Consider the following 18,632-nt stretch of genomic DNA (forward strand, 5'->3'; position numbering starts at 1 on the left):
GAAAACGGCAAGATGGATAGCACCGCAAATGATGTGTTGTGTTACAAATATTCTAGTTTTTATGTAAAATAATTCCTTGAAAACAGCAGTTAGCTCAACGTTAAAGGTCAAAACAAAGTACAGACAACACTTCGTCATCATAAACCTCAAACGCCCCAAAAAATAAAAAATAATTATAAAACCAGACTTTATGGAGTTACTCTTTTTTTGGTGGTGTCACGTATTATTGACCTTTGAGGCAGTTTTTCTAAATGTACATAAATGCAAAGGACATTTTTGGGTTTGATATTTGATTTTGTGTCTTTGCAGTGAAAAAAGCCAAGCTTGATGGACCCCAAGGTAAGATTTTTGCTTACACTACTCCAGCCGGTTTCACACGTGCCACAACTGTACGCATTTGGGATATTTATCCGTGGTATTGTTACACATCCTGCAGAAAAATTCAACACTTACGTGACCCTGAAGGTGCAGAATGTCAAGAGCACCACCATCGCCGTGCGTGGCAGTCAGCCGTGCTGGGAGCAGGACTTTATGTTGTGAGTCTCTTTCTCTTTTGTGTAAAGCTTCATCAATATTTCCGTTTGTCCTCTCTCCTTGTGGAACCTCATCTTGACTTGCCACCTGCTATGAACTGAGCCACACGTTAGTTAGCATTGCTCGAAGCAATCATCATGTCTGCAAGGGCGACATGGAGCCGTTTATTTTGTGTTTTTTTTTTGGCACTGGTTTCATACAGGGAATTGTCCGATTTTTATTTAGTGTCTTTCCAGGTTATATACTTGTGTGTTTTTGTTAGTGTTATGTATGGGAGTGGAAATGTCTGTAAAATATAGACAACTTTAACACCAGATGGCAGATATAATATGTTGGGAAGATAAAGGGAGGGTGCTATAGATAACACAAATGTCACCCTGCGGGCCTCAGCGGGTCGGCTCAGCTGTGGCATTTATAAGGTATTCGTCATCAACACCCTTTTTTTCTTCCCCATTATTTTTTAATCATCTTACCGTTATTTATATGCACTCATTGAACTCTTTATTAGGGATACCGGCACACTCTAATGGCACACTCACCAAACTTGCAATCCTTTCAAGCTCACAGCGAGAAGTTTCCGCTGCACAGCATCAGTCCAAGGGCAATTTTGTCTGTTTTTTTTTTGTGTGTTCAACTGCTCCTTCGTGTTCACAAACTTTGAATAATGACTGGAAGAATGAGACGAGTGGGCGCGAGGCATTTCCTCTCGCTGGGCGGCTGTTCCTTTTGTGATTTAGCCAGTCGTGACTCATCAAAAGAGCTCTGGAAAGAGTTATGAACATGACATGACAACTTTAGGTTTATTTGTGGTTATAGCCAGAGATGTCTGCTAGGTACTACAATGACCCACGATGGTCTGATGGAAGTCAGTTATCTTTGTTTCCCCCTGTTTGTAGCCAACGTTTGTAGCTAGTGTGTATTCATGGTTTTAGTAATACTATGGAACTATAATATGAAATGTAAGTGATCTGCTATTTCTCGCATAGCGGGTAAATAATATAAAGTGAATTCATTCACAAGCACACACGTGTTGCCTCAAATGTATTTTTGTGTTATGAGCAGGCTTAAAACAAAAAGCAGGATATGAATATGGAAAATCCCAAATGCCAAAACAGTCGCTGATACATGCAAGGAGTTTAAGTAATTGAAATTTACAGAAGAGCTAAAAAGCTTTCTCTGTAAATACCCGACTCTGTCCTTCGCCAAACCCTCTCCTGCTCATTTTCCTCTCCACATTCCCCCTTTTTGCGAACGACACAGCATGCTGCTATTTACTAGATTATATCCTCAGCTTCCAAGGAAACGGAGATGCATCTTCATATCAAGGCTGCGGCTATTATTAGGATTTAGATCAGCTAAGACCGTGAGCCTGCGCCTCCGGAGGCTTGCCTGCTTGTTTACAAGGGATGTTACATGAGGAGATTTTTTCCAAATATTTACTTACCTGTCTTTGTTTCTCCATGGTGAAGCAGCATGTGACTCGATGCCCAAGGTTATTTTTGCGCTACCTGTTCTAAGTAACTGTAAAAAAAAAAATTGCTAACTTGAAGCTTGGAGTGTGACAGCGTCTGCCTCGTTAGTCAGAAGGCCTTCTATGCTGCAGTCCACGTGTCTGTTCTGTACAAATAATCAATTTCAATATTGACTGTTTTGTCAACTTTGGGGGTATTCGTGCTCGCTTTTCTGGCCATTGCAGTAGAAGGAATGACTGCCCATGTGACACAATTGACCCAATCAGATCAACCGCTTTTGTGACTAGATATATCTCAAACTTAAAATTTTTGATCTGTCCTTTTTAAAACTTCTCCTTCGTCCCGTCCCTGACCCATAGCGAAATAAACCGGCTGGATCTGGGCCTGACAGTGGAGGTGTGGAATAAAGGCCTGATCTGGGACACCATGGTGGGTACCTTATGGATCCCACTAAGTAGCATCCGGCAGTCCAATGAGGTATTTGGCATGTTTACTATACACCCTCATATAGGTTGGAAACATCGGGCAAATAGACACAAATTGGACTTTTTGTGTTTGCACTACTTTGCTTCCATTCCCAGGAGGGTCCGGGTCAATGGTTAACGTTGGACTCCAACGTGATCATGGCTGAGAATGAAATCTGCGGCACCAAAGATCCAACCTTCCACAGGTTGCTGCTGGACACGCGCTTCGAACTGCCACTAGGTTTGTTGTCTCTTTGTTGTCGTTTTTTTTTTTTGTCTTGATTCGAAACGCTTTGAATATTCAATATTTAAATCAAGCGCATCATTGCAAATGTTACATTCACTGCAGACATTCCGGAAGAAGAGGCGCAATACTGGGCCAAGAAACTTGAGCAACTGAATGCCATGAGAGACCAAGATGTAAGAGCTTCATTTTGTGTCCGTCACCGTATTTCTCTCTGCCTGTTCATTTCTTATTCTTGCTCTCATGTACGTGAATCCTGGAAGAGAGAACATTTGCATAAAGTCTGCAAACTCAATGTCTTGGAAATCCCACTGGATCACAGAACTAAATGTGATCTCAGTGCTTATTAGTTATGAAAAACATTTTTCTGCAAAGTGATTGCATGGCATTGGAATGTCTTAGCATGTACTCAGGGTCCAATCAGATTGCTCTAATCCAGAGGTCACAGGTTTGTTTTTCAAACTGAAAGCTCCTTCTTGGGTACTGAAGGGCCACTAGTTTGACATGCACTTCTGAAATAACACATAGATCATCTTAAATTGTTATGACAATTTGGTGACTGAAAGTAGACGAGACATTAGACCAGATTCTTTTTATTTTTTTCCCGTGCTGAACAATCTTTTTATTTTATTTTTATTTATTTTGATTGAATTTGTATTTATTTTTTTAAGACCAGATAAAAGCAGGTCTAAGTTGTGGTGCAGGTGGTGTATTGCAAATTTGGTGAATTTCAGCAAGGCACAGAAAAACAGATCCGGATAGATGATCACATTTCATTCATTAACCTCCATGATGAGTGTAAACCTCTGACTACAAATGTGTTATCTATTAATCTGAGTTTTATTTTTGCATTTCAACCCTTAGTATGCCTATCAAGAGGAGCAAGAGAGGCCTCTCCAGCCACCGTCCACGCAGTGCTGTGAGTGTGAAGCATCCAGCCACTTCCTCTGCATCCAACTTCCCTTGTGGCATGTCGTGATGCCGACTCCTCCCAGGCTCATTTCGCAACTGGACAAGTGCTTGGAATTGGGTGGGAGGTGGTAATAACGCTCAAGGGAGGGCGCTGATAAACTGAGAGCAGGCATAGTGTGACTGCTCGATGTGAAGTGACAATGAAGTGGCTGGTATAGTGTATGTACGTCTTTATTATTCTGTCACGTAACTACTGAAGACGGCACAAACATGGAGCATCGAAGCAATTTGAAATTTCTGCTGAAATTGGCAAAGAGTAATGGCAAGTTGCGCAACGCTATGACATCAATAGATAGCCAATTGGGATTGAGTCATGATTTCAACATGAATGGCTGTCTCGAACCCTTCAATCTTCTGCACCGAGCAATTTCCATCTGGTTTTTATAGTCTGGTTGTTTCTGGACTGCTGATGTACTTTGTTTATGACCCTGATGTGGTTAATGCATCCCTTTATCTCCTTGCAGGTAATTGGAGCCTGTGGGGAGATCAGCAAAGTAAGTCTTTGATGCATCTGTGCTCATAAATCTGCATTCACTGTCCCCATCTGACCTGCAAATAATGATCTCCTTTCCCCGGTATCTCTTTCTATTACTGCTTAGAAGCCATTTGTGGGTTTTTCCCTGCCTACTCATCTGCGTTTGTGTTTGTGCGGACAGACGACGACCCGGACAGCGCGGTGGACGACAGGGACAGCGACTACCGCAGCGAGACCAGTAACAGCATCCCGCCTCCCTTTTACACCACATCTCAGCCCAATGCCTCCATGCACCAGTATCCCATCAGGCAACAGCACTACAGTCACCCGTATGACGGCGACGTCCACGACATGGACTATGACCACGGGGACATGAGGTAAGAGCTTCACTGTCTTCAACGCCACCGTTTTCTCTCAATGAATCGAGTGCCTTACGCGCACCCTTCAGGTTGCCATGGAGATTTATCGGCAATGCTAATACAGAAAGAGAATCTACTCAGTAGGTACACCCACGCAATCTGATGAGATCTAACGCATGGACGAGAGCAACAATTGCATTCGTAAAATGCGCCATACAAGATGAAGCACTTTGAATTTCCTTGTACTGCCTGCACAGTGATCATGGAGACATTCTATTATTGTCTATTCTAAAATAGCACTCAGGGGAGCACAGACCACCTCCAAGGCCAAACCATCCTCAATGTGCGGCGCATTCAATTACAATTACAGCTCCACCTGCTGGATGCAGTGCATCACTGGCCCCAATGCAAGCGGACTGTAACACAAAAATAAAGAAATAAAAATAATTTGAGCAGAGGTGGTAAATTTTCATCATTCCAAGTGGCTGGACCACTTGTCCGCCATCCTCAGTCCGTCACTCCGTCATCGTTATTTTAACTGTGCTTGCATCATCGCTAAATGACAGTTTGACACCACTATTTTAGGACTGCTGCGATAGCAACAGCCAATCAGCGTCAAGAATGTGCAACTACATCACATGCAGGGAGCAGCATGAAGCAGACGTACAGCCAAATCAAGTTGTTAAATGATTTACAAAAAAAATAGACACACAGTGTTGTGGAGAGCTACGACTGTAAAGGAATTTAGAGGGGAGTTGCTGGAGCATCTCATCCACACAAGCGCTCAAGAAAAAAAAGGTGTCCAGACTAAGTTCCAATTTAAAAGCTTCAAAAACGCTCACAGTCTGCCTGATATTGTCTGTTATGTTCCTATTCTATTCCTTCCTCACTAATGTGGCCATGTGAGAGGAGCACACCATTGTAATGGCTGACGTACGATACATGAACTGAGCGCTAAGATAATGCCTGCATGCAGTTGTCAGCTAAACGGGACTTGGGTCAGTGACGGACTGATAAATCAGCCCATCATTCGTCAGTAAAACGGGCGCCTTCCATCAGTACTGTTGGAATGCCCACCTCTGAATTTGAACAGAGGTGGCAAATCCAGGTCCAGAAAGTAAAAACCCTGCCACAGTTTGGCTTTAGCCCCAGGTACTAGCTAGCTAGCTCCCATAGTGCTTGTTTACCTGCTAGCTAGCTAGCTAGCTAGCTAAAACTGTGGCAGAGTTTTTACTTTCTGGACCTGGATTTGCCACCTCTGAATTTGAGAATATGAGCGCTGTATGGTGGCAGGGAACTCAACTCATCTCACTCACAGCAAGCAGCAATTTGGTAGATAGAGAACAATTCTTCGGAAAGAGACTCCAAGCTATTTATTCCCACTCCTGGTTGAAGTATAACTCTCAAAATCAAATAAGAAACAAAATGTTTCATCGAGCTCTTGCCCTGTATCTCTATAGATTGTCTTGGTGTACCTAATATTAGATGAGTATTTGCTTTGTTCAAACACAGAAGGAACAAGCTTAGCTCATTCCCTGCCAGCCCAGTTCAAATGGCCGTTAATGGTAGTGATGTAATGATGAATGTGAAATCACAAAAACAAACACAAACCCCCCCCAAAGTATTCCTATATAAGTCGCTTTGAAGTCTTCAACCATATCACTCCAAAGAGGACTTGGGCCCGGCGGCCATTTTTTGTTCCACTGTGTACATGCTTTCCCCACTGTGCTCTTCCTCCCTCAGAGATTAAGCCTGGCTTCAGTGTATACAAGTGCGCTGGGGGCGCGGCGCGCTGCTCTTGTATACAGGTTGCGTATGAACTTGTCCCCGTCTTTTGTGTGTGTGAGTGAGTGAGGACCCTTTTTGAATCAATCCGATGTGGTTTCTTTGCCTAAATTGAGCTCTACTGATGCTCCTCTCCCTACCTCTCCCCCCCCCCCCCCTTTCCCTGCTCCTCTTACCAGACCCTATGATAGTTTAGACTTGGCCACCAACGGGCGCAGCGATATCGACTCAGGCTCAGGGTCGAGCCGACGCACCAGTCGTCAGTATTCACTAGACAGTAGGCATTCGCTGTCCGATAGGTGGGTCTCTGTACCTCCTCTGAGCTCCTCCTCCTCCTCCTCCTCTTCCTTCTGCTCCAGCCTGTGACTTAGTCTCGCTGTGACGTCAGTGGTGGACTTGTCCCGTCCTCCTCGCTCACTGTGCTTGCATGCATGCGCTCTTATCCTATCTCTCTGTATATGTACACACACACACACATACACACACACACACACACACACACAAATCACTATTAATGCTGATCCCGCATCTACTGTATCTTCAAGTCACTTGCCTATTCTCCATAATGAAGTGGAGTATAGTGCATGGGCGAGATGCTAATTGTGCTAAATTGTGTTCAGAATAACAACAGTGTTTTAAAAAAAAAAGGGAATAAAGATCAAAATCCTTGTAATAACTTTTATTCGCAATCTGTTTTCCAAATCATAATGTACCGGACATAACATGTGTCAGATTTGCTAATCCTTTACAAAATGTGAAGAAACGTTCAAGAGTCACAATCCTCCTCTTAAGTGCAACCTACCAGGTGTACTATTGAACGGACATGACAGTAATCAATAAGGGCAATACAATAAAGCACCAGTATGCGTCCAAGCGTAAAAGCACGTGTTTGTGTCAAACCTCTCTAAGACTTGGACTTGCCGCCTCGGCTCACTGCTTGCATTTTACTCTTCATGCTTTTCAGTCATACTTAAAAACAGGCGAATCCAATCGTCACAATGTCCCAAGGTTGATTGTCTTTTATTAACTCATTCATTGCCATTGACGGCTATAGACGTCAAAAATTCATTTAATATTTTATGAAACCAAGGGGGGGAAAATATTTTACATTTAGACCAGATATAAACATTTTGATTAATCGTGAGTTAACTATTGAAGTCATGCGATTAATTACAATTAAAAATTGTAATCGCCTGGCCGACCTAATTATTATTATTTTTTTAATAATCTTTTTTCAAAAATATATATATATATAAAATTAGGGCATCAGGCGATAATTTTTCTAAAATTGTAATTAATCGCATGACTTCAATACTTAACTCACGATTAATCACAAATTTTATATCTGTTCTAAATGTACAATAAAAACTTGTTACTAGGTTTTCATATTCTTGTTAACAAAAGTGGAAAAATATTTAAATTAATTGAAATAGTTCAAATGAATTTTTGACGTCTAAAGCCGTCAATGGCAGTGAATGAATTAAACAGATGTATTTGTTGCTGAGATGCGTAAACATTTTAGAACGTGAAGTTTTTATATGACAAAGGAAAATAGCCCTGCATTAAATTGCACATACTGTAATATGCAAATCATAAGGGAAAAAATGATGGAACTAAACAACATAACTCAAGATAATTGCTGTGTCTCTTTTTCCTGCGCACTTTGATTTGATTTTAATTTGTCTGAAACAAGCGCAGTAATAAAAACATAACAGAGGAAAGAAAAAAGCACAATATGATAAGATGCAAGTTTGAGAAGGTGCAGAAGGTAGCAAAGCTTATCAAGTCTGTTTTCCACTGCTAGGGAGTAGATTGGCTGTCTCCCAAACAGAAGTTGTGGGTTTGTTCCTCAACCCTTGAATGACTTTTTTATATTTTTAAATTATTATTATTTTACTCTCTTCCAAGTGTAAATTGTACTCTATTTATAGTGGAACCAAATAAAATTTAATCTACAGAATTTACTGTGATAAATTGAGTTTGCCCAGTGCTAGTTGAAAATAATAATAATTCTGCACTGATCTTAATGTAAAAAAAACAAAAACAATTAAAAATCAATTCTGCACTGATCCTGATGCCATTAACAGGTTTTACGTGCTGACAAAATGATAAACGGCAGCTAGAAATGATATCTTCATTGCAGCAGTAGGGTCCGATTTTGGTTAAGAAATCAGATTAGCCTGCAATATGAACAAGGTCGTAGATGCATTCCGAATCTAACACCTCCAACCTCCACTCTCAAGCTTGCCGGATTGTCGAAAGTCACTCCTCTCCCACTAGTAGCTAGCCATCTCCTCCTCTCGTCTCACGAGTCCCTTAAATGTCCCACAAACCACCACGTCAAGCCCTGCAACTTCTGGGTTCTCATCTTCAACAGATGTGTTGATATCACAGCTTTGCTTATGTTCTCCTCCTCTTCTCCCTCCTCAGTCCAACAGACAGTCGCTACGCCTCGTCGGGCGAGCTGAGCCGAGGAAGCTCCCAGCTCAGCGAGGAGTTCGTCCCCGAGGACGGCAAGAACTTGCGAGGCTCCGAGTTCTACGACGAGAACGACTCGTACCACTCCTGCCACTCGTCCATCAGTTACGGCAAGGAGGACTTCCCGGGCTGGGACGGGGATGACCAGCAGGGCGTCTACAGCGACGAGGAGAGCTATGTTAAAGACGGAGGGGAGGACAGAGCGCTCTTTGGCGGCGGCGAGGGCGAGATGTACGAGGAGGACGGAGAGTACAACTATGAAGATGAGGAGGACGCGCCGTACGAGGAAGACGAAGATGTGTACCCAATGGACGGCGCTCACAGTGAGGAGCAGGAGCCGCCCTACCCCCCCACGACCACCTCTGCCACCCTGGCTCCCCCAGCCGATAGCGGGTCCTCCAGCAGGCCTCCGTTGGAAAAGCAAACATCTTTACACCATCAGCAGCAGCAGCAGCAGCAGCCTCCCGATCAGCTGCCACCCTTAAGCGTCGCCACGGTTCTCCCGCCGATCAAACAGGATGACACTTTGCCCACTTTCACGTCTGACTCTGACAACCTTGCCTTTGCGCCCGCCCACCAAGACTTATTTACGACCACCGCCACCTCCGTCGACAGCACGTCCACCACCACCTCGATATCACAGATTCCAGGATCCGATGACAAGTTCCAGGAACCTGAGCCAAAGTCCGAGGTGCCCCTAGATGAACCCCCACCGCCGGAACAAACTCCGGCTGGGGAGAGCATCCCCCCTCCCCCCGAGGAGAAAACAGAGGAGCCCCCTGTCCCCAGGTGAGTTTGTTTTATGACGATGATGAGGTATTTTTCAGTTCAGTCCAAAGGTGAACGTGATCTGTGATGCTGGTTCAAGTTGTTCTAACATCAAAACAAACGTTCTAATAGAAAATGTGTGTATTTATTCCAAGCTCAAACTGTCACAATTGATCGTAAACTATATTACGAAATATGGAGATGGTGAAGTTAATTGAAATGGAATTGAAATCACATTTTATTGTCGTTGCCAATGTCACAAGTACAGAGCAACAAAATAAAAATTTCTGTTTCAACCTGCCCAAAGAACGTAAAAAAAGACAGTGACACTTAACTTGGAGGATAGAAAGGAGAGGACTGATGGACTCTGCTCTTATGGGGGGCACAGTGTGGGAGTTGGAAAAAAAGCATCTCAGCTCACAGTAAAATAATGATAAACAACATTACAATGAAATTAATAACTAAAATAAAGTAAACAGACCAAAACTTGAGAGGAAAATAATTTTTTAAAAACTTTTTTCCCCATTCATTGATCTGGTTGCCGTGCTTTAACATTTCTTGACAATAATACGTTATACGTGACCTCACTAGTCTAAACATGGCATTCTGATTAATATCACTTTTGTGGAATATGAGTTATGCAGCAAAATCAAGCCATTTTTATCCATCTCATTTTGTCACTTGCTGTCGACCGAAGATGACATCACAGTTGCAACAACCAATCACAACTCTCCTGTTTTCTGAAGCTGAGCCGTGATTGGTTGTTACGTGAGACTTGAGCATCCGTGATGTCATTTTCACTCAACAGCAAATGGCAAAATGGCCGCCTTCTCATATTGACAAAAACAGCTGGATTTTGCTGCATAACTCATATTCCACTGACACAATATGACCCAGAATACCGTAATTAGACTAGTGGGGCTGCATAGAACATATTTTTGGGGGGTTGACTTCCCTTTTAATAATATACACATTACATCTTCCACCACATCTCCAGCTTCCCAAAGAGGGAACTCATGGAACCCGGTCCTGCCAGAGCCAAAGCCAACTGGCTGCGATTGTTCAGCAGAGTACGACTGCAGTTGCAAGAGGTACGCCGTGAGTGTACGTTTGTCTATTTATGTGATTTGTTGCAATCATAAGTTTGTTTGTAAGTTGTTGCATCTATTCCTGCATGTTTTTGTTTTTTTTACCAGCTTTTTTGGAATGTTCCAGTGCCTCGCCTAGTTAAATTTTTTTTACTTTGGATTATATTGTCCTGTGTTTTATTCAGTAGTTTGTGTTTACCCCGAGCCTTGTTTTCCCATTTCATTGTTTTCTTTCCAGTGGTTTGCCACACTCATAGCGATTTGCATGTAGTCCACTCTGACTCCTCCCTCTGGCTGGAGCAGACACTCAGGTGGGTGTTGTGTGTTAATCCACATCATGTATTTGTAATTTGTATTTGGCCAGAGAGAAAGACATGCCTTGATAATCGTATTATTTTAGCAATTGCTCTAATGGCACCTGGCGACTTCGACGCGACCTGTTTTCCCCACGTTCATCCGTTTGTCTGCTCCACAGGCCCGGGGCGAGAGCGTCGGCATCGCCTCTCTGCTGTTGTCGGCGGGGTGAGTGCTGGCGACCATGACGCAGAACATCTGGAGCTGAGTGAGTTCTCACGTGCGTGCTTTCTCTCCAGGATGGGCGGTGCTCTTTACAGCATCGACAGCATGCCAGACCTCAGGAAGAGGAAAGCGATGCCTCTGGTCAGAGATCTGGTGGGTTTAATCACTTTAAATGATCCGCTGTGCGTGCATCGCTCGGCTCCAGGAGACAGGCTGGGCTTTTCTTTATCGTGTTCCATGTGCGCGGGGTTGGGAGGGTTACTTTTAAAATGTAATCCATTACAGTTACAAGTTACCTGCTAAAAATGTTTTAGTTAATCTAATCATCAATGGTAATCTAAGTACCATCATATTAAAGTAATGTAACTGGATTACTTTTAGATTACTCCAATATTGAGTATGCTCATGAAGACAAATAATAATAATAAATAAATATCATCACAATATATATTCTATACAATGTGCCCCTGCTATTTGCGGGTGATAGGGACCCGGGCAGCCTACAAATAGCAAAAATCCTTGTGTAATTAAAAAGCACGTAGGCTATTGATTGATTGATCGATTGAATAATTGATTGATTGATTGAAGGCCATATGCTGTTTTCGCGTGCACGCGCTCTCTCTCTCGCTCTGTCTCTCTCTCTATCTGTAATCTGATTACATGTTTTTCCTGTAACTGTAATGGAATACAGTTTAAAAAAAATTGCAATCTGATTACGTAACGGCGGTGCATCGTGGTCATGCCTCCTTAACTGAGGCACCACTAGCACATAAACACACTCGAAAATCTTGTTTATGAATTAATTATTGTGCTCCTTTTTTAATTTGTTTCCCTCCTTATTCTCCCCTTTTATCCCCGCCATCACATCAATGCCGCAGGCTATGGTGAGTAACATTCTCACAAATGTAATGCAATACTTGATTAAACTCATTCGCTGCCATTGACGGATACAGACGTCAAAGATCCATTTTTTACTGTGTTGGCATTGAACGCGCTAATAATCATTTTAATTTGGTTCATTATCTACTTCCTCCATTGTCAATCAGTCATTGGTCCAGAACTCCAGGAAGGCTGGCATCACCTCAGCACTGACGTCCAGCACCTTGCATAATGAAGAACTGGTCAGTATATCATTTCGATGATGATGCAGTGTCAATAGGAAAAACATGTTATAGTCGATTTCAAATTGGCAACTTATATATAATAAAAAATTAAAAAAAGTTGCTCATAACTTTGCCATGACCATGTGTCCCCTATCCCATCGCAGAAGAGTCACGTCTACAAGAAGACCCTACAAGCTCTCATCTATCCCATCTCCTGCACCACCCCGCACAATTTCGAGGTGTGGACCGCCACCACGCCCACTTACTGCTACGAGTGCGAGGGCCTGCTTTGGGGTATCGCTCGCCAGGGCATGCGCTGCACCGAGTGTGGCGTTAAATGTCACGAGAAGTGCCAGGATCTGCTCAACGCCGACTGTCTGCAAAGTAAGAGAGGATGCCCTCGCAGGCATCCTTGTTGAATATTCACACCACACAACAAAGTCCCACGTTGCAACCCATTCCATCACTTTGACTTTTTAATTTGCATTGTTTTTCTTCTTTGAGTGGATATTAAAAAGTATTCATCTTTTCTTGCCATCCACTGCTCTTATACTCAGCATTTTCTTTTTCTTTTTTAAACGTGTCATTCATGAAATATGCTTTTCATTCCCTTTGCTCTCTCTTTTTGTTGGATGTTACTCTTACTGTAGTTGGGAAATGCACTTACTCAGAGATAGGAAGTAGTTTTTTCAGTACTTATTATTATTTATTTTTTTGACTTTTAATTTTTATCCGTTACATTTTAACATGAGTGTCTGTACCTTTTACTCGATACATTTTCAAAAGAAGGTTGTTACTTTTGTTTTAAATGCATGAAAACGATTAAGATAGTAGAACTGGAAGAAGACGCAGTCGTCACCAATTCATGGCTCTGCCAATCATATGAAGCGTTACATCCGGTCGCCTGCATTCCAACTTCTAATTGGCTCTTCGTCAAGCTACGACATGACGTGCATTTGGCGAGAATAGGAAAATATTTTTTTACTTTTACTCGTCAAGGACATTTCAGAGCCTGTACTTTTTTTTAAACTTTTGTTATTATTTGAGTGGGTTTCCCCATCTCTGCTGGTCATAACATTAGGTACACCTACAATGCTGTCACAATCTAATGAAATCAATCAAAAACATTGATAATAATTGATTGATTTACAGCGACGGTGGTTCTGCAATTTCATATATGCTATACTATATGTGAAAGGGGCAAAATATTAAAAAGCACTGCTTACTGCAACTATATCTGTAAACATTATTAACTTGCTAATGTTTTGGTGTTGCTAATGATAAAAAGAATAGAATCAAATAGAATTAGAAAAAATGTTTGCAGCAGATTTTCAAATAAATACAGCACATCAACCAACTGTGTATGCAGCTTTGTTGTGGCAATATTTTCTATATATTACTGTAATAAGCACTGATTATTATTATATATTTATTTTTCAAGAAAGGAGTCATTGCATAGGTGTGCAGTTGAATACAAGGTCTTCTCATGAACAATAAACATGAGTCGCCATGTGATGACGATTGTTTACAACTATTTGAAACACAATGGAAAATAACCTTGGGTGATGAGCCACATGCTGCTTAACCAAAATGGTACACATGTGGATAGAGGTGCAACTCAAGGTTATTTATTGTACTCTTTTTGCAGTTACAGTCTGCTTGCATTAGGGCCAAGTGCAATGATGTTACAGATCCAGCAAATGGATGTTCAATGAAAATCCTTTAACGCCAAACGTATCGTATGATATTAAATACAAGACCTTTTGAGCCCTCTATTTCATGAGTATATAACCCCCCCCCCCCCCATTAAAACCCTGACGTATATGATCTGACACATGCATTGCACAGATAATCCATTAGAGGGCAGTATCACCCAGCTGATTGCTTTTCCAGCGACCTTGGAAGATCGCCCCAATTGAGAAAGGAGAGACACCTATACTTATTAATAGTGGGAAATGTTCTTTAGGATTTTTGAAAATATTAATATGTTTGATATGTCTGTTGATTATTATATTTTTCACAGTTATAGATAAATATAAAGGATTTAAAGCTCTGCGACCACATGTATCACATATGACACAAATAAAAAGTCATATGTGGAAGTAAATTTTTCTCCCCAAACATTTTTTGTTTGTTCAAAAGGACCAATAAATACAGAATTTTCTCATATATTTCATGGTTCAGGCTTTATAAGGCTAAATCTTTCCTTCTTTTCACCGTCGTCCAGGAGCGGCGGAGAAGAGCTCTAAACACGGCGCAGAGGATCGCACCCAGAACATCATCATGGTCCTCAAAGACCGCATGAAGATCCGCGAGAGGAACAAACCGGAGATCTTTGAACTCATTCAAGAGGTCTTCTCCATCCCCAAGGCCACACACGGCACCCAGATGAAGCAGATCAAACAGAGCGTACTCGACGGCACCTCCAAATGGTCGGCCAAGATCAGCATCACGGGTGCGTTAGACTCGACATTGGTCATTAGACTCACTCAACACCGACTTCACTTGTGTGCTCTTTGTTCCCTTTTCGTAGTGTTATGTGCCCAAGGTTTACAAGCCAAGGATAAAACTGGCTCCAGTGATCCCTATGTCACCGTCCAGGTGGGAAAGACCAAAAAGAGGACCAAAACTATCTATGGAAACCTCAACCCTGTTTGGGAGGAGACCTTCAATTTGTGAGTGGAGACCCTACAACATATCCAAGCGACATGACCTGCTCTTTTAATGTTGTGGGGGTTTTTTGTGCCGTCAGACGATTACATTTATTTTTCCTTCCTAATTAATCTAATTAATTACAGGATTAGAAATGAGTTAATGTTATTAATCGATTTTAATCTCATATCTGATAAAGGTCCCCAAATAAAGAATTTGAAATCTAGGACATTACAAAGTTGTAGTGCATGACTAATCAATTAACTCATTCAATGCCATCCACGAATTAACTCAGGTTTTTAAATCCAACTGTTAAATACACCGAGAAGAGAAGATTTGAAATACACATTTTACATTTACACATTTGTTGAAGTGTGTTTCATAAATGAAATTCAAAAGAAAAAGTTTAAGCACATCAGCAAACCAATTAGACCAGGCATTATAAAAAGATCATCTAAACTTCCTGTTTCTGGTTTACAGGAAGTTTAAGATGTTTTTTTTTTTATAACAATATTTTTTAGAAAAATGAAGGGCAACATTTTGACACTTGCAACTTCAGAACAATTTTTAACATTGAAAAAATGATTGAACAAAATTCGCAATCGGCCAAATTTCAAATGCTTGTGCATTGATTTACCACTCATGCGTTAATTTTCATAGCGCGCTAATTTGCAGCGTAATTAATTCATTTAATTAACACGTTAAACTGACAGGCCGAGTTTTTTTATGTATAATTTTGAGGCGAAAAATTCATTTAATCCATTGTGGAAAAAGGCTGTGTCTGTATCACACACTAAAACAACTCACAAATATTGGTCAGATCCTTTATTTGGGTCAAGAAATTGGGTCATTTTGTATAAAACAACCCAGAAAGTTGGGTCAAATTGACCCCTAAAGTGGATCGGTGCATTTTTGATCCAAAATTGGGTTACTTTTGACCCAATTGTTTTTAGAGTGTAAAATATGGAAAAAGTGAATACTTTAAGTAAATACCGTACTTGCTATAACGCCTCGCTGTATCACGGTTTTTTTTAGTGCAATTTTGCATGCATTTTCGTTTTACAGTATTGTACCTATTTTATAAATTTATGAAGGTTTGAACATTGAGAATGTTTAAACAAGAGTGAAATGTGAGAAATTGTAAATGCCACGGTGAGAGACGTGTATAAACGGTGCGGTGGGGGTTTTTAGAGCCTTATAACATTTATAATAAATGTAAAACACAAAGCTAACTACATCGCGGACTTCATTTAACGCAAGTATTTTTTTGGAACCTAACCCCAGCGGAAAACGAGGGAGCGCTTGACGTTTAGCAGCACGTTTACATCATTGTTACTCCTCCTGCGTCCCTTTGATTGTGTCTTCAGTGAATGCCACAACTCTTCGGATCGCATCAAGGTGCGAGTTTGGGATGAGGACGACGACATCAAGTCCCGCGTGAAGCAAAAGTTCAAGCGGGAGTCCGACGACTTCCTTGGCCAAACCATCATCGAGGTCCGCACTCTGAGCGGGGAGATGGACGTGTGGTACAACCTGGGTGAGTCATACGGCTTTGCGATGTCCTCCGAGAGGCTCGGCTGACTTCTTTTGAACGCGTTTGTTGGACTCGGTGCTCTTTTCAGACAAGCGCACGGACAAATCAGCCGTGTCCGGGGCCATCCGCATGCATATCAATGTGGAGATTAAGGGCGAGGAGACGGTCGCTCCCTATCACGTTCAGTACACCTGTTTGCATGAAGTAAGTGTTTGGTTTTATTCTATGGCACCTAATTTGGATTCATATACTCTTGAAAAAATAACCCAATATTAGTCAAAAATTGGACCATTTACCTCATCAATTTGATTTTCTCTCCTGCAGAACCTCTTCCACTTTGTGACCGACATCCAGAACACGGGTGTGGTGAAGATCCCCGATGCCAAAGGAGATGATGCGTGGAAAGTGTATTACGAGGAGACGCCTCAGGAGATAGTGGACGAGTTTGCAATGCGTTACGGCGTGGAGTCCATCTACCAAGCCATGACGTATGTTCCCTTATGTTCTCAAAATGACAGTGACCGTGGGTGAAAGCGGTTCCAAAATGCAAATTTTTTTTGGGCCCTTGCAGTCACTTTGCCTGCCTGTCGTCTAAGTACATGTGCCCGGGCGTGCCTGCGGTGATGAGCACCCTGCTGGCCAACATCAATGCCTACTACGCGCACACCACCCAGGCTACGAACAACGTCTCCGCCTCAGACCGCTTTGCTGCGTCCAACTTTGGGGTGAGTCGCGGTACACAAATGCAACCAATGTTTCATTCACGGAACGTTATTGTTTTGTCAGACGCACCGGACATCACTTCAGGCCCTAGCAAGGGCCAAGATCATGAATAAGTCGGAATTTTATCAAGAATTTGACACAGTGGCAGCACTTTATAATTAGGACTTTTAAATTGTTCATAATCAGTGTTGGGAACGTTACTTTAAAAAAGTCATTAGTTATAGTTAGTCATTGTTTGCTTAAAAAAGTAACTGAGTTAGTAATTGAATAACTTCATAATAAAAGTAAAGTAACTATTTTCAAAAAATTTTTTTTACATCAAATAATTTGGATGTTTTATTTTTTTATATTATTATTATTATATTTTAAGGAATTCAAATTATGTCCAGGTTGTTTTAATTTATTTTTGTGAATATTTATGTCACACAAATGCCTCCTCACTCCATAATGACATATCATATAATAATAATAATAATAATAATAATAATAATAATAATAATAATAATATCTACCCTATTCAGCCTGTTTTCCATGCCTCCAACAGCCAACACAGGTGTTTCAAACGATCAGCTAATCAGCAAGCTCTGCATGAAGCCTGATAATGATCCTCAGCTGTGTTGGCGGAAGGAGACATGGAAAACAGGCTGTATAGGGGTACTTACTCAAGGACCAGGGTTGAGAAAGATTATGTAAATGTACTTAAAAATGAATTTGCTACAGTTTTTAACAAGAGACAACGATTCTGAAATACATCTTAACTCATCATTGAATTCATTGCCACACACACCTGCCAATGTTTTTGCCACAAATTCACCGAGAATAATTTATATCCACAGAAAGAACGATTTGTCAAGCTTCTTGATCAACTTCACAACTCCCTGAGGATCGACCTGTCCATGTACCGAGTAAGATAGCAAACACTGTTTGCATAGATGGATGAATTTATCAGTGGTGGTCTTTAATTCATCATGATTAGCCATTATTTTTATTCAAATACAGTGGCGCCTTGAGATATCTATTATTTCATTCTGTGGCCATGCTTGCATCCAAAATCAAGTCTCCTTTTTTGCGCGTGCGACTGCAGAACAATTTCCCAGCCAGCAGTCCCGAGAGGCTGCAGGACCTCAAATCCACAGTGGACCTCCTCACCAGTATCACCTTCTTCAGGATGAAGGTATCGCCTCTTCCTCGCTCTTCCTTGCTGTCCTACTTGTGGATTAAAAGCGACCCCCTCTGATTCGGCTGTTTGTTCAGGTCCAAGAATTGCAGTCTCCACCCAGAGCGAGCCAGGTGGTAAAAGACTGCGTGAAAGCCTGTCTCAACTCCACTTACGAGTACATATTTAACAACTGCCACGAGCTGTACAGCCGCGAGTACCAGACAGACCCGGTGAGCTGCTCCGCGAGGGACTAAAAATGAAGACGCGGATGATATTATGTGTGCTTTGGTGCCTTGTAGCAAT

The 18,632-nt window shown here is 41.7% G+C and overlaps 1 protein-coding gene across 1 annotated transcript in view; it reads left to right on the forward strand.

Annotated features, from left to right (window-relative positions):
* The window catches only part of unc13a (unc-13 homolog A (C. elegans)), a 48,850-nt gene that overhangs the window by 7,277 nt on the left and 22,941 nt on the right, over window positions 1-18,632 (forward strand). Inside the window, exons 2-26 of the mRNA XM_086089531.1 lie at window positions 310-339; window positions 437-536; window positions 2,366-2,483; window positions 2,588-2,711; window positions 2,820-2,890; window positions 3,579-3,633; window positions 4,151-4,180; window positions 4,343-4,538; window positions 6,485-6,604; window positions 8,736-9,572; window positions 10,549-10,642; window positions 11,115-11,161; window positions 11,233-11,311; window positions 12,037-12,042; window positions 12,205-12,279; window positions 12,426-12,645; window positions 14,489-14,716; window positions 14,795-14,936; window positions 16,281-16,450; window positions 16,536-16,651; window positions 16,772-16,935; window positions 17,019-17,172; window positions 18,007-18,075; window positions 18,255-18,344; window positions 18,425-18,559. Of these exons, the coding sequence (XP_085945657.1) occupies window positions 310-339; window positions 437-536; window positions 2,366-2,483; window positions 2,588-2,711; window positions 2,820-2,890; window positions 3,579-3,633; window positions 4,151-4,180; window positions 4,343-4,538; window positions 6,485-6,604; window positions 8,736-9,572; window positions 10,549-10,642; window positions 11,115-11,161; window positions 11,233-11,311; window positions 12,037-12,042; window positions 12,205-12,279; window positions 12,426-12,645; window positions 14,489-14,716; window positions 14,795-14,936; window positions 16,281-16,450; window positions 16,536-16,651; window positions 16,772-16,935; window positions 17,019-17,172; window positions 18,007-18,075; window positions 18,255-18,344; window positions 18,425-18,559 (3,470 nt within the window). The remainder of the gene's footprint in view (window positions 1-309; window positions 340-436; window positions 537-2,365; window positions 2,484-2,587; window positions 2,712-2,819; window positions 2,891-3,578; window positions 3,634-4,150; window positions 4,181-4,342; window positions 4,539-6,484; window positions 6,605-8,735; window positions 9,573-10,548; window positions 10,643-11,114; window positions 11,162-11,232; window positions 11,312-12,036; window positions 12,043-12,204; window positions 12,280-12,425; window positions 12,646-14,488; window positions 14,717-14,794; window positions 14,937-16,280; window positions 16,451-16,535; window positions 16,652-16,771; window positions 16,936-17,018; window positions 17,173-18,006; window positions 18,076-18,254; window positions 18,345-18,424; window positions 18,560-18,632) is intronic.

This window comes from Leptonotus elevatus, chromosome 11, assembly GCF_054856555.1.
Source record: "Leptonotus elevatus isolate MCC_2025b chromosome 11, RoL_Lele_1.0, whole genome shotgun sequence".
Taxonomy (NCBI): domain Eukaryota; kingdom Metazoa; phylum Chordata; class Actinopteri; order Syngnathiformes; family Syngnathidae; genus Leptonotus; species Leptonotus elevatus.